General features: G+C 38.5%; 1 protein-coding gene across 10 annotated transcripts in view; it reads left to right on the top strand.

The window, feature by feature from the left end:
- nrg1 (neuregulin 1) overlaps window positions 1-2,423 on the top strand; it is an 87,145-nt gene extending 84,722 nt beyond the window's left edge. For all 10 annotated transcript variants that reach the window (XM_048172031.1, XM_048172065.1, XM_048172049.1 and 7 more), the window contains one exon: window positions 112-2,423. In XM_048172031.1, the coding sequence (XP_048027988.1) occupies window positions 112-793 (682 nt within the window). In that variant the 3' untranslated portion in view covers window positions 794-2,423. The remainder of the gene's footprint in view (window positions 1-111) is intronic.
- The last annotated feature ends 12,665 nt before the right edge of the window (window positions 2,424-15,088 follow it).

Here is a 15,088-nt window from a genome sequence, read left to right as displayed (position 1 = left end):
CATGCGACCTCTGGAGGGCACAGCCTTTGAAAAGAGACACAGCTTATCAGTTGCTGATGAGGCAGTAGTTATGATATTTGCTGTAAAGTGATTCTGTGTTTCTTCCGCCAGGTATGTTTCAGCCATGACTACACCCACCCGTCTGTCCCCCATGGGGCTTCTCTCTCCAGTGACACCTTCCTCGCCTCCCTCCGAGATGTCGGCTCCTCTCTCCAGCCTGGCGACCTCTGTTCCTTCTATGGCAACCAGTCCTTCAGGAGAGGAGGAACGCCCCCTGCTGTTCCGGACACCGCCAATCCTGCGTGACAAATCCAGTTCAAACCAGGGCCAGAAGGGCCATAATCTTCACAACTCTGCCCACTACAATCATGGCCTGGACCTGCCCAGCCCTCCGGCCGGCCCTCTGCACATTGCAGAGCACGAGGAGTACGAGAGTTCACAGCAGTACACAAGCACAGCTGCAGTGGCCGCACCGTCCTCCCCCCCTCACAGCCCCAGTGCCGCCGCTCAGCGCAGTACAAGAACTCAGTCGAGCGGCCAGGCGGCGCCGGAGCCTGTCAGCGGCAGTAACTCAGAGAGCAGCAGCTCAGAGAGCGAGACAGAGGATGAGCGGGTGGGAGAGGACACACCGTTTCTCGGCTTACAGAACCCTCTGGCCACGGCTGGCGGGTCGGTTGTTCTGGACGGGCTGGAGGGCAGCAGAACTAACCCCGCACTGCACCTCTCGCCGCAACACGACCTGCAGAGCAGACTGACAGCCGTCATGGCCAACCAAGATCCTATAGCTGTTTGAAAGATGCATTGAAGAAAAAAATCACCAACTAAACCTTTATTTTCTATAATTAAGTATTGCGAAAAGAAAAACTTCAACTTTTATTTTAGTGATGTAGTGAAACAAAGACTTTTATAATGTGTGCAACGTGTTTGTGTCATGGAAAAAAGTGCCATTCACATGTAGCTAAGGTCACAGTATTTCAATGGCAGAAAAAATATAATCAATGGTGCCTTTTAATTTCAGTTTGAAAAAAGAAGAACTGCATTATGACACTGGGCCATATATTCACGACTTTGAGGCAACAAAATAAATTCTGTCACTGAAAGGAAGAAAAAAAAAAAAAAAATCCACCAGCACTCATGTTTGAATTCTGATTAAAATGTGTAAAAATGCATTATGGTCTCTTAGCCTAGTGGTTTTCAATCCTGATCCAGGTCCATTTTGTATGTCTCCCATATTTAACACACCTGATTCATATGATCAGCTCCATGAACTGAGCTGTGTCCAATATGAGAGACGTCCAGAGTGGCTGCTCGCCAGGACTGGCCTTGAAAATTTTATTTAACCTGACTTGGCAAGAATGTTTGTTTTTATTTACATTGATAATTATTTCTGCATTTTGATTTAAAATATTGATGTGAGGCTGCTGCAAACTGAAAACAAGACAATTTAAAAGCTATAGAAAAAAATTCACAGGATCAAATCATGTACAATCAGCTATTAATGAAACATAATCATTTTATATTATGGCTGTCATGTATAGCAGACATTAGTTCTATGAGAAAGCCATTAGATTTGATTACTGATTTATGACTGAATATATGGCTCACTTTGTCGATCATGCTCTTTGGCTTTTCAGGCAATGCATTGTGGGAAAGTTATAGCACCACTTTTATGATACTGACATCATTTTTATTCCTATATTTTATTTTATTAGTTATTGTCCAGATCACTTTTTTTACATTTGTCCATTGCTATCCATGTAGAAAGTAACATTATATTCAAAGTGTTCCTTTGTGTCTTGTTATTTCTCATCATGTTTATGTATATATGTGTGATCATTTAAAGAACAAATCACCTATTGTACAGTATTTTGTTATGTTTGCGTCACCAGATTACTACAGTAACTTATGTATTCACAAGGGTTTACTGAAAAATAGCCTCTAATAGTCTATCCAGCTTGCAAAACAGAAGAACTGGTTACACAGACAACACTTTTAACCCTAGAGCTCACTATAAAGCTCCTGGCTCTAGTGTGTGAAGGCCTTTTCCTCTACGTTTCCTCTTTCATGAAATGTGGCCCATTTTGTTGTATTTATTTTCTTTATTTATTTATTTATTTATTTATTATCTGGGCCTTATGGAATCTAGCATCTATAAATCTATATTTTAATATAGCAATGACAATGAGATATTTGCAATCTTTGGGTACATCAACAAAACCTTATTTTTAGTGTGTTTGTTTTTTTTCTTCTCATAACTCCATAATATAATTGTGTGTTGTTTTGCCATTTAGGCCTAGACTCTGTTACATTCTGTCATTCAAACTTGCATTCGAAAAAAAACAATAAATGTTCACAATGACAAATATCCATGAAACTGATTGTACAATAAAAATGAGCTGAACTGCTTCTGGGACACTTGAAAACAGCCTTTTTTCTGTTGTTTCTAACGCAAGCCTTAATGTAACTCTTTAGACCATTTTAAGTTGTTTGATTTTGTTTGATACAGATAGCGGCTTTAAAGGTGACGTCACCTCTTCCATCATCGTACTTATTTTTGTTTTCAGAAATGGCTGTTCATTTACTTTTTGGATGAAATGGTTACCTTTTGCAGAAATATTCAAACCAAGATATAAGATGTGAGATCTCTAAATGCATCAGTGTTCTAGCATAGCAGATTTTGGCTTATTGGTTGATCACCACAATGAAGATAAAGGAAGAATAGATACTCTCCACAGAGACAAATAAAGTTGTTCTGATAGCTGCATGAGTGCAGGAGGACAAACACAGGCATGCCTTGCACAACACATGCAAACAAGCACAATCAGCGATGTCAGTCAAGACATGACCATAATGTTCATTTGGTCTTGTGTGAACAACTCTATAAAATGTCTGGCCGCTATGCATGATTGCTTGACGTTGTGTTGGCTCTCTTTATTTTTGCAATGTCTTATTCTCTAAACAGATTGTAAGCTGTTTGAAGCAGTTAAAGTTGTTAGCATTTGATGGTAATCTTAACTCCTAAAGACATTTGATTTGCTTTTCCTTTGCTTGGATTTATCTGGTACCGTCTGGCTGCCCGTTGACTCGTATAGTCAAATGACATTTGGATTGTACTGGAGCAGGTATCAGTTCTGCTGGTGACAATTTTAGGGGTTTTCTTTTAACTCATCAGCTGATCACAGAATCTTGGGTCAGATAATGCTGTTCTTTTGATGTACCAAACTGCACATGAAATCTCACGGTAAGGATGGCAAACAGGAAGTGAAGACTTATCTTCACAATGCTTCAGCATATTGATATAAAGTTGGTACATGTCATCACAATACCCTGGGCTTTTTGGATTTGGTGACAATGCCACCTATTGGTAATATGGAGACTGGAAACTGAAGAAAAATCATTATAAACTTGGCCTAGACCAGTGTTTCCCAACCCTGTTCCTGGAGGCACACAAACACAACACATTTTCAAACTCTTCCAAGTCAAACTGACCTGAATCCACTCATCAGCTCATTAGCAGACTCCAAGACCAAAAATATATGGGTCAAATCACATCCAAAATGTGTTGGTGTGCCTCCAGGAACAGGGTTGGGAAACACTGGTCAAAAAATGATGGTAAAACATTGTCCTCAAATGCCCAGCATGGAGTGTCCGCACTTCACAAATGTGCTTGGGCTCACTTGGACATCTGTGTAGGAACTATAGTTAGATTTCAGTCATGCACTTTCACTGCTCTTTATACATTTAATACTTTCCATAAGTTTGTTCGTAATACTGTACTGTAGTTTAATTTAGTAGTTTTCACTCACAAGTAAGATTAAAATATCCATATTTCCAAGCAAATGTCTTTTTCTGCATAGTCTGTCTTTAAGAATGTTCCTAATGCAGTTCATAGTAGCAAAACGTTTAGATTTTGAAGTTAAATCGATGAAATGGTTTGCAGGTTCCCTGACTGTTGAACTAAAAGCGATGTTAACACACACCCCAGCAAAGGATGTGAATGGCGTGTTTGGAACGTGTGGTATTTACAAGGACAATCCAGTTTGCCAGAAACAGAAACAACCAAAAAATTCCCAAAGACAGAAGAATTTGTCCACAATTGATCATAGGCCAAGATAAATAGTTTACACTTTTAAGACTTTTATTATTGTGGCCTTTGTAGAAATGTTGTGATATTGACATAGAACATGTATAAAGCTATGTAATGTACTGTTTTTACTTCAGTGCAAGACTGCTCACTAAAATGAGATAAAAAAAAAAATGTCAGCAGTTACCTTTGATCAATGAGTGAAACTGTAAAGATTTTCATTTTGTGTTTACACTAAATTGACAGTGCAGTCTAAAAAACGTGAACAGACCTGTGGCCATACATGCAGTGTGAACGCCTGTCCATACAAGTCAGAAACAGAAAGAAAATCAATGTATCGAGAATACTGCAGCATTTGAGCTGTAGATATTACAACACTCCTGCTTCATCTGGGTTGTTCAAGCTTGACTTGTTTTCATGACTTACGGTTTTGCTGTCACTCTTGCAACTGCTGAAGATACTCACAGAAGATTATGACGAGAACAATTTGCACCCTCTGACATCAAGCGTTTACTTTTCCAACCAAAGGCAGACCAGGGTATTGATTTGGAAACCTGTTTGAAAGCATTCATTATTTTTGCATTGTATTCAGTGACGTGAATTGTGCAGAAATTACACGCATTTCACTTTTAACTACCAAAAGTTACTCCTTAATCACAACATCCTCCATTTTGGTGGCACAACAACAGCACAAACATTAGTATATACAGGTATTAGCAATTTGATGTATTTAGTGATATTTTGTAGTTGCTTTGTCACTCACTAAATTCTGCCCTTTTTAACAAAATCAAAATAACAACAGATGTTTAAAAATATGAAAATGAACTTCAAGTTGGCACCCTTGTGTAAGCTAACCAATACCTCACTGTGCAATAAACTATATAGGCCTAAAAACCAACTCTTCATTCCTGTTTATTTTCTTGTCACTGTGTAAATAACCAGGTTATAATAATGAATATAACCGAAGTGTCTGTGTTTGACCAGAACAGCTTTCTAAAAGACTGATAATCCTTTTACAAAAGTAGTGGTAACACTTTATAATAAGTATAAGCACTTATAAATCATTTGAAAACTATTACTGTAGTTTATAGTTCATTATTAGTTTACAAACTTAAATTTATAACTATAATTTAAGCTGTTAAAGCATTATCTAATTCTTTACAAATTAGCTAATTAAACAATAACACTGTTAATTACAGTGATGATGAATGAAGAACTCAATATTAATAGTTTGCAAATGATTTGCCTTATTGCCCAAATGCCTTATTACTGTATACTTATTATAAAGCTAAATATAAGTTAAAGCTTGGATGTGTCAGGTTATTTATTAATATTTCCCAACTGTTCATCAGAAAGAAGAAAGTCATATAGGTCACCTAGGATGCCTTGAGGGTGAGTAAAGCTTGGAGTAATTTCCATTTGAAAGTGAACTAATCCTTTAAAAATGTTTTTGTTTACTTATTTTGCCATCATCTGGTTTCATCGCAATCAGATTTTACAGACCATCAGACATGCAATCAATATTATGCTAAAGTGTACTTATTCACAAGGGTAGAGACTGTGGCAATGACTAGACGTTCAGTGAAGAAGAGTCAATTTTTGGTCTGTTTTCACCCCAAACTGATTAGATCTCTTCAGAAGTTGTGGATTAAACCACTGGAGTCTTATGGATTACTTTACTGCCCTTAGGTGCAGAGCCGCAGAGCCACAGAGACACACAGGGTCTTCTAAACATTGTTGTTTGAGTTCGGGGATTGTCTGGGATGGCATGAAGGTGAGTCAATGATGAGAGAACTTTAATTTTTGGGAGAACTATTCCTTTAAATGAATGGAATCCTGGCAGACCAGTTACAGGTTGAATGAAAAGCATTTCAATCATTTTAGATATCTGATAGCACATACCAGATGGCATTAAAGAGTTTCTATCCCATGAGTCGAAACCTCATTGTTTGCTTTATGCGTAACACTTCAGAATACAGTTCCATCATTAATGAATAACTTCACAGGAACAAACGAGGAACGCAATATTAACATTCCAGTAGAACTATTATAAACTAAAAAGAAACTCTGATAATCAAATTAGTACAGTATTAGCAGGTAGTTCACTGTTAGATTATCAATAGCTACTTTTTTTTCATACCTCACAGAGGACTACTAAGAACCACTATTTGGTTCATAATTAATGTGAATAATGCATAATGCATAATTAATTCTAAAGTGAAGATCATGGTAACTTAGTAATGACTCAAGTATTACAAAATCCTTCAGATTTTCACCTTTTTCAGACCTAAAGGTGGTTTTCCTGTGTCCTCCATAAAATGCTACACAGTGAAATGCAAAATGCAAGAAAATATGATCATATGATAAAATATTGCTACTTGTTATAAAGCCCTAAATGGCCTAGCTCATTTATATTTAACCAATCTTTTTATGCTACAATCCATTTTAAGGTCAAAAACTATTGATAGTACCTATAACAATGTCCACGAAAGGAGGCAGAGCTTTTTAACATTTTGCTCCTAAACTCTGGAGCCTTCCTGATAATGTTCGGGGCTCAAACACTGAACATGGCACTTTATAAATGTCTTGATCCTTAGGAAATGCTCTGATTTAACTTTTCCACCCACTAAGCTCCATGGACAAGCACAACTTTGTTTTATGATAGAGAGAAATTCCCAGAGAAGCATCTGCCTTCAGAAATGTCATTGAGCGTCTCTGGTGGAGGGGCTCCACGGCTCCGATGGTGTCCTGAGCTCTTGATTGGAGCGAGTGAGTAACCCTCCAGAGCCCAGTCAAACTTTTTCACACTGCTCAATTGCCGCAGCTGTTACAAAATTGCTGGGAAAACTCCCTTGGAGGTGGAATGGACTGAACTTTCCATGGCTTATTCAGACTGTGCTCCTAATATAGATACTGAAAACATTCTCTAAAGTCAAGCATCTCTTATGAAATATTGTGATAAATGAGGTACTATGTGTGTAAAGTTACAGTTTTAATTGGAAAAGCAATATTTTTTTGTATATAGCTGAATTTTTATAAATTGCAAGGATGAAAATGAGTTGACATTGGAGCTAAACGCTTCAGGACAGTAATCCTCTATTTTAGACCTATAGACCTGCAGAGTTTAGCTCCAACCCTGATCAAACTCACCTGCCTGTAGCTTTCTAGTAATCCTGAAGACATTGATTAGCTTGTTCAAGTGAGTTTGATCAGGGTTGGAGCTAAACTCTGCAGGAAAGTAGATCTTGAGGGCCAGAGTTAATAGTTATATAATATTTAATATTTATATAGCAGTATTTTAGTTATCCTTTATTTAACCAGGATTTAACCATTGAGATATTGCTATCTCTTCTTCCAGAGAGACCAGTATAAATATTTAGGGACTGTATTTGATGATAAACTAAAATTTGAGGCTAACACTGACATTATTACAGGTAGAGCTCTTCAGCGTATGTATTTTCTGAGGAAACTTCAAACTTTTAATATGGATGTTTCTTTTATGAAAATGTTTTACACCTGTTTTATTGAATCTGTCTTAAGTTTTTCTATTATTCGTTGGAATGGCAATCTTAATGTGAAGAATAGGGGTTAGTTGAGTAGTTTAGTTACAATGTGCAGCAAGATAGTGGGCACTGACTTAAGGACTATCTCTCAAATTTATATACATAGGGTGACTAGGAAGGGACAGTTAGTCCTTTCCGATGGCACCCACCCATCGTGTACTGAATTTCAACTGCTTCCCTTAGGCCGTAGATTTAAAAGTCCCTTTCGAACACACTGTATTAATGAAACAAAACCACATATTTGTACCAGATATGTGTGAAATTAACATGGAACAAAAGAAATTCTCTAAACCATAATTTACACAAGCTGAGAAAGTCAAAAAGCGCTAGGTTGTGCCCCACTCTCCCCTATACTGTTGTCTACATAAAGAATTGCCTTCAAGGACAATGAAGTTAAGAGCTGCCCAGTGCTGGTCTAGATGCTGGCAGATTACAGTGCACTAGAGTGAGGAAAATATCATTCATTACATGTATGATCTTTCTAAATAATAAATCTCATTTGTTTTGTGCAATGTTACAGTATGTCCAACAAGGACCTTGGGGGCCAGAATTGCCCATCCCTGTTCAAGAGGGCAGTGAGGGAAATGTTAATTGTGGACTCCAGTGGAATACCCTGGTATTTAATACCCTGGTGTTGCGATCCTATCAGACTTATGATAGCAACCTGAATCGTAACAAAGCAGTGTTCGCCAGAGGAGAACTGGCCCCCCGACTAAGCCTGGTTTCTCCCAAGGTTTTTTTCTCCATTTTAACACCTATTTGCCACCTGTCTGCCACCTGATGTCACCTGTTGGAGTTTGGGTTCTTTGCCGCTGTCGCCTTTGGCTTGCTTAGTTGGGGACACTTGACATTTGACTTGACATTATTTATTCAACAGTAGATATTCAACAGTATTCTTGAAATTTATTCAACAGTGCTTTTGATCTGCCTGCATTGACACTACTCTTTAAGAACTGCTGTGCAGCCAAAATTATCTCTGTAAAGCTGCTTTGACACAATCTGCATTGTAAAAAGCGCTATATAAATAAAGGTAAATAAAGACTTGACTTGACTATTTATTTGGACGACATTATCATCCTGGCTAAAATAACTGGATGAGAGCCTTCACCAACTTGCAGTTGTGTTCCAGCATCTTGACAGCTGTGGTTTGCACTTGCAACACTGGACATGTTGTCAGTAATGTTGGCATTTTCAGTAGCAGTCGTACTGTGTAACCAGGCAAGAAGTTTTGGCTGTAGTCTTTCACATAAAACAAATTTGTCACTAGCTTCTTTCCAGAGGTTTCTTTTGTACATGAATCACATCAACCTCACCTTATTATTCCTCACCCAGTACTCAGAACAATGACTGGTTCACTGGCTGAAAGAACTAGCATGTTATTGCAAAGAGCCAACGTGGATTTAACGTTCTATGACCAAAAGAACATGACTACTGTCTGATCGGCCACATAAGGTTGTAAATGGATCAAAAGATAACATTTAAGTTGTAATTTAAGTTAATATTAAAATAATTGTTTATTTTCCTGTCAGACCTTCCCGTGTTCAGTGCAAATAACCATGGATGTTTACTTAAATGAATTTGAAGTCTTTCTAAAGGCATGGTCAAACTAGACTTAACACTCAATTCACTTCTATTCATACAAATGTTACCAGAAAAGGCCATCTAAAAAAGTTTCAATGTTGACTAAGGCATGATATTTAAAGAATTACTCTCTTCATTACGAGTTACATAGAGTAATTGGTACTGAGAGGATCTCTTTTAACGAAGGTATTCTTACTTGTTCTTGCAGCTTATTTGTTGTTGCACAGGTTAGAAGAGAATCAGTAGTTCTTGCTACTGCAAATACATCCACAGACAAGCCGTTATGAGCTTGTAAGACATACTGCTGCTGCACAAACAACACACATGAAATTACCCCTAGCAGATCTACAGGTGCATCTCAATAAATTAGAAAAAAAGTTTTTTTTTCACAGCAGAGTGCTGTGCCAAAGCATATTCATGGAAAGTTGACTGGAAGGAAAAAGTGGGGTAGGAAAAGGTGTACAAGTGAAAGGAATGACCGCAGGCTTGAGAAGATTGTCAGGCGAAGCGATTTAAAGGGATAGTTCACCCAAAAATGAAAATTCTGTCAGTAATTACTCACCCTCATGTTGATACAACCATGTAAGTCTTTCTTTCATCTTCGGATCACAAATTAATATTTTTGTGATTAAATATGAGCGGTGGAATACTCCTCCATTGGCTTTAAGGGGGCCCAAACTTGTCCGTCCAGAAAGTCAGTGAAGAAAATGTTTAAATAGTCCATGCCACTACAGTGGCTCAACCGTACGTTTCTCAAGCGACGATAATACTTTTCGTGCAAAAAAAACAAACAAAAGAACGACTTTATTCAACTATTCATTTTCTCTCTTGTAGGTCTCTGACGTTAGTTCACGAGAGCTCCATGACGCATGCGCGAGAACTAAACTGACGACGGTCTTCTTCTACTACTTCTTGTTACTGGCTGCTCACTCCTTAGGAGTATTACCGCCACCTAGTGTTCAAGATGAAGTGCTGGCATAGCCGGAAGCGCTAAACTTTGTTTACAAGCAGGTGAACGCGCGCGCTGTATGTAAAAACCATTATTTGTAAATATGTCGGCAGATTTTGACGTAGATGAAGACTTGAATTTTTTAACCAACCTTACTTATTCGAACCTGAATACACAGACATTGAAATGCAAGAGATGGAAGAGGCTGCCGCTGCAACACAACCACAGTCTCAAGCTTCTGAAAGACAGAGAGCATTGGAGAGCTGGTGGTGTAAATGTAATCAGTGCCAGGCGATGCCAACTGAACAGGAGAGCATGTGCTGCATCGATTGGGACATTGTCATGCCACAGCTTGAAAGTTTGAGACTGTGGTTGTGTTGCAGTGGCAGCCTCTTCCATCTCTTGCATTTCAATGTCTGTGTATTCAGGTTCGAATAAGTAAGGTTGGTTAAAAAAATTCAAGTCTCATCTACGTCAAAATCTGCCGACATATTTACAAATAATGGTTTTTACATACAGCGCGCGCATTCACCTGCTTGTAAACAAAGTTTAGCGCTTCCGGCTATGCCAGCACTTCATCTTGAACACTAGGTGGCGGTAATACTAATAAGGAGTGAGCAGCCAGTAACAAGTAGTAGTAGAAGAAGACCGTCGTCAGTTTAGTTCTTGTGCATGCGTCATGGAGCTCTCGTGAACTAACATCAGAGGCCTACAAGAGAGAAAATGAATAGTTGAATAAAGTCGTTCTTTTGTTTGTTTTTTTTCGCACGAAAAGTATTATCGTCGCTTGAGAAACGTACGGTTGAGCCACTGTAGTGGCATGGACTATTTAAACATTTTCTTCACTGACTTTCTGGACGGACAAGTTTGGGCCCCCTTAAAGCCAATGGAGGAGTATTCCACCGCTCATATTTAATCACAAAAATATTAATTTGTGATCCGAAGATGAAAGAAAGACTTACATGGTTGTATCAACATGAGGGTGAGTAATTACTGACAGAATTTTCATTTTTGGGTGAACTATCCCTTTAAGAACTTAGGAGAGCTTCAAAAGGAGTGGACTGAAGCTGGAGTCAGTGCATCAAGAGCCACCGCACACAGACGTCTTCAGGAAATGGGCTACAACTGTCACATTCCACATACCAAGCCACTTCTGAACTAAAGACAACTTCAGAAGCGTCTTACCTGGGCTAAGGAGAAAAAGAACTGGACTGTTGGTCCACTGTGTTTTCTCTGAAGTCCACGGTCTAAATTTTAGAGCACTTCATGCTTCCTTGTGCTGACCAGCTTTATGGAGATGCTGATTTCATTTTCCAGCAGGACTTGCCACCTGCCCACACTGCCAAAGGTACTAAAAGCTGGTTCAATGACCATGGTGTTACTGTGCTTGATTGGCCAGTAAACTCGCCTGATCTGAACCCAAGAGAGAATCTATGGGGTGTTGTCAAGAGGAAGATGAGAGACACCAGACCCAACAATAAAGATGACCTGAAGGCCGCAATCAAAGAAACCTGGGCTTCCATTACACCTGAGCAGTGCCACAGGCTTATTGCCTCCATGCCACACCCACATTGATGCAGTAATTCATGCAAAAGGAGGCCCAACCATGCATTGAGTGCATAGAAATGAACATACTTTTCAGAAGCCTGACATTTCTGTTTAAAATATCCTTTTTTTATTGATCTTATGAAGTATTCTAATTTATTGAGATAGGGAATTGGTGGGTTTTTGTTAAATGTGAGCCAAAATCATCACAATTAAAAGAACCAAAGACTTAAAGTACTTCAGTCTGTGTGCATTTAATTTATTTAATACACGAGTTCCACAATTTGAGTTGAATTACTGAAATAAATTAACTTTTCCACGACATTCTAATTTATTGACATGCACCTGTATATGGGTGGAGCTGGGGGAGGTGCAGGGTTTCTGAAGACCCGCTTACAGTGAACACTGAAGTATTTAAATGTTGATCAGCAAGCTCATTGACTGCAAATGCAACAGAGACTAATCAGTTTGTGCCATATAGTGAATTATGTGATTCCGTTCGTCCACTTTGCTTGTCATGAATGTGCCTGTGTGACGGTGTCTTTGTGATAACAGTGGTTAAGCAGACTGTTTCTCTCACAACCAGTTATCAGCAGCAGCATGTACTCAGAGCATCTGTGCCAGTAGACCAGCCTTGCTGGACAAAGTAGTGAGGTTTATCTGCGGGTGTCCACTGAGGAAGAACAGCTTGGAAGGACTAATAAAGAGTCCTTCTGACCTACAATTACCAGAAATATAGACATTACTGTTGTACTTTCTCTTTTGGTGACAGACATCTGTTGGTCTGCTATTGTTTATCCCTTTCTCAAGAGACCCTACCACAGCCAGAGAAACCTCTTCTGTTCTTCTTTAACCACTTCTATGGATGAATCTTACCTTTAACATTTTCCTTTTTATTATGAAGAATACTTAGTATTAAGTTACTTAGTATTGTGTGTTGTTTCCACACTTTTTAGCTTGCAATTATATTTTGGAGAACTCCTGAATGCACAACCATGACTCTGCAGTAAAGACCAACTTTGACCAGCATTAATTTTCATGCAAAAAATTTTGCTCAACCAACATAGTCTTTCTGCTGAAGCCGGCTGAGCAAGGATGTCTTGCTGGTTAGGCTAGTTAAGGATCCAAGTGGGGAAACCAGCATCCAAAACACTGGTTTCCAAAAATCTGGAGACTAGCTATGCTGGTTGTAACAAATTGTCTGTACCATACCCCTGGCCCTTGAGTCACAGCTTAAAGGGGTGGTTCACCGCGATTTCACTTTTTATTTCACTTTTTCATTGTGTGTAAAGTTGCTGCTTGAGCATAAACAGTATCTGCACAGTTCCAGCGCTGAAAGCTCAATGCAAACGGAGATAATGTCTTTTAAAGAATTCTCTGTTTAAGGACTACAACAAACAGCTGGTAGGGACTACAACGAGCTTCTTCCCAGGTTGGTGACATCACTAACCTTAGAATTTACATAAACTCCGCCCCCGAGAACACAACAAAAGGGGTGAGGCCATGTTACTGCATTACAGTACATAACACAAATGCAATAGCATGTCATAAAAGCAAGATGACAAAATGACACGTTATAACCATAATTAAACTAAACTATACCTGTTCTATCTTCATGCAGCATATATTCTCTGGCTCTGTAGGATTTTTCAACAGATCCCACAGGAGCGATATGCTAATCAATGACTTTAAGGTAGTTAACTCCACATCAACTACATAAATTAATCAACTAACTGTTCAGAAGTGTCCTGTTGCATTCAAAATCTTGTCAATTCTTCTTGAGTGTCGCCATCAATGTCCAACTCTGTTTTGAACATAGAAGGCTGAACAGTTTCTGACATTTGAGTCTCTGCGTGAGGTAATGTGAGGCACTGCTAAGTGCTAACATGAGCTCCTGAAACTCCACCCCATTTTGAGAGCAGCAGCTCATTTGCATTTAAAGGGACACACACAAAAACGGAGCGTTTTTGCTCACCCTCAAAACGTGACAAATTTAACATTCTATAAAAAATGATCTATAGGGTATTATGAGCTAAAACTTAACAGACACACTCTGGGGACATCAGAGACATATTTTACATGTGGTAAAAGTGTCTTTATACCACCCCTTTAGTGTGACACTTCCCAGCTCTGTATTCATCCTATCTGAGCATGTTAATCTCCAGACTGATGACTGGAGATTAACTCCAGACTGATCGACTACCTCAACATCTCATGTATGCTCTGCCACCACTGCTCTGCTGACTGCTTCCCACTGTCTGTCGCTATATTGTTAATCTTTGCATCAGTTGAACATTCTTTAAAGTTGGGTATCAACCTATCACAAGTTCATCACATTACATGTAAAAACTCACCACCAGTTAAAACTTGTAGTTCCAGAATGATTTCTGGACTTAACCAAAGAAAAGTATGGAATGATTCATACTGTCTCTATTGTTCAGCTCTGTATAGATAACATGTACTCACCTGAATTTGAAAAATGTCTGTAATTCCATAGGTTTTAGGAATCCAGAGTATTTCTGTCTGAAATACCACTGGTAACTATCAATCTGATGGATTGATGAATGTGAAACAGTGACTTGTTGCTGTTTAAGTTTTAACACATTATTAAAACATCTAAATTCATAACTGGTTTGTAGCAGATTTATCTTCTTTGATGAAAATGTTGTTTAACAGACTTTTACATGGATTTCAACCACAGAATAACACACCTATAGTACATTTCATTTTAAACCTACAATAAAATAGAACTTCAATATCAAATATACATTGACTGATGAGTCAAAACATTACGACCAGTCACAGGTGAAGTGAATATCATTGATCATCTCCTAATAAGGTCACGTATTAAGTTATGGACACAGGTCTGGATATGTGTTAGATGCAGGAGAAATGGGCAGGAATAAAGATCTGAGCGACTTTGACAAATTGTTATGGCATGGCGACTGGGTCAGAGCATCTCTGAAATGGAAAGACTTGTGGGTTTCTCTCGGTCAGCAGTGCTGAGAATTTACCAACAGCGGTCCAAGAAGGACAAACCATAAACTGGCGACAGGGTGTTGGGTGTCCAAGCCTCATCGAAGCACAATGATTTTTGATTTTAATAATGTATTAGTAAATGTTGAAATTAATGCTTTTGAAGTATTTTAATTGTTCATGTTAACTAATGTAGTTGACTAGTGTTAACAAATGGAATTTATTGTAATGTTTCCAAAATGTGTACAGCAGAGGTGTCTGATCCTGCTCCTAAAGTCAGTTTTGCAGAGTTTAAATCCAATGTATTTTATATATAAATAAAAATAAAATTTTATATATCACAAATTTAACCTCTGTATAACTCATTGTAAACATTACTGCGCAGTAAGT

The sequence above is a fragment of the Megalobrama amblycephala genome, linkage group LG2, assembly GCF_018812025.1.
Source record: "Megalobrama amblycephala isolate DHTTF-2021 linkage group LG2, ASM1881202v1, whole genome shotgun sequence".
Classification (NCBI taxonomy): Eukaryota; Metazoa; Chordata; class Actinopteri; order Cypriniformes; family Xenocyprididae; genus Megalobrama; species Megalobrama amblycephala.
This window is presented reverse-complemented; position numbering and strand designations above follow the sequence as displayed.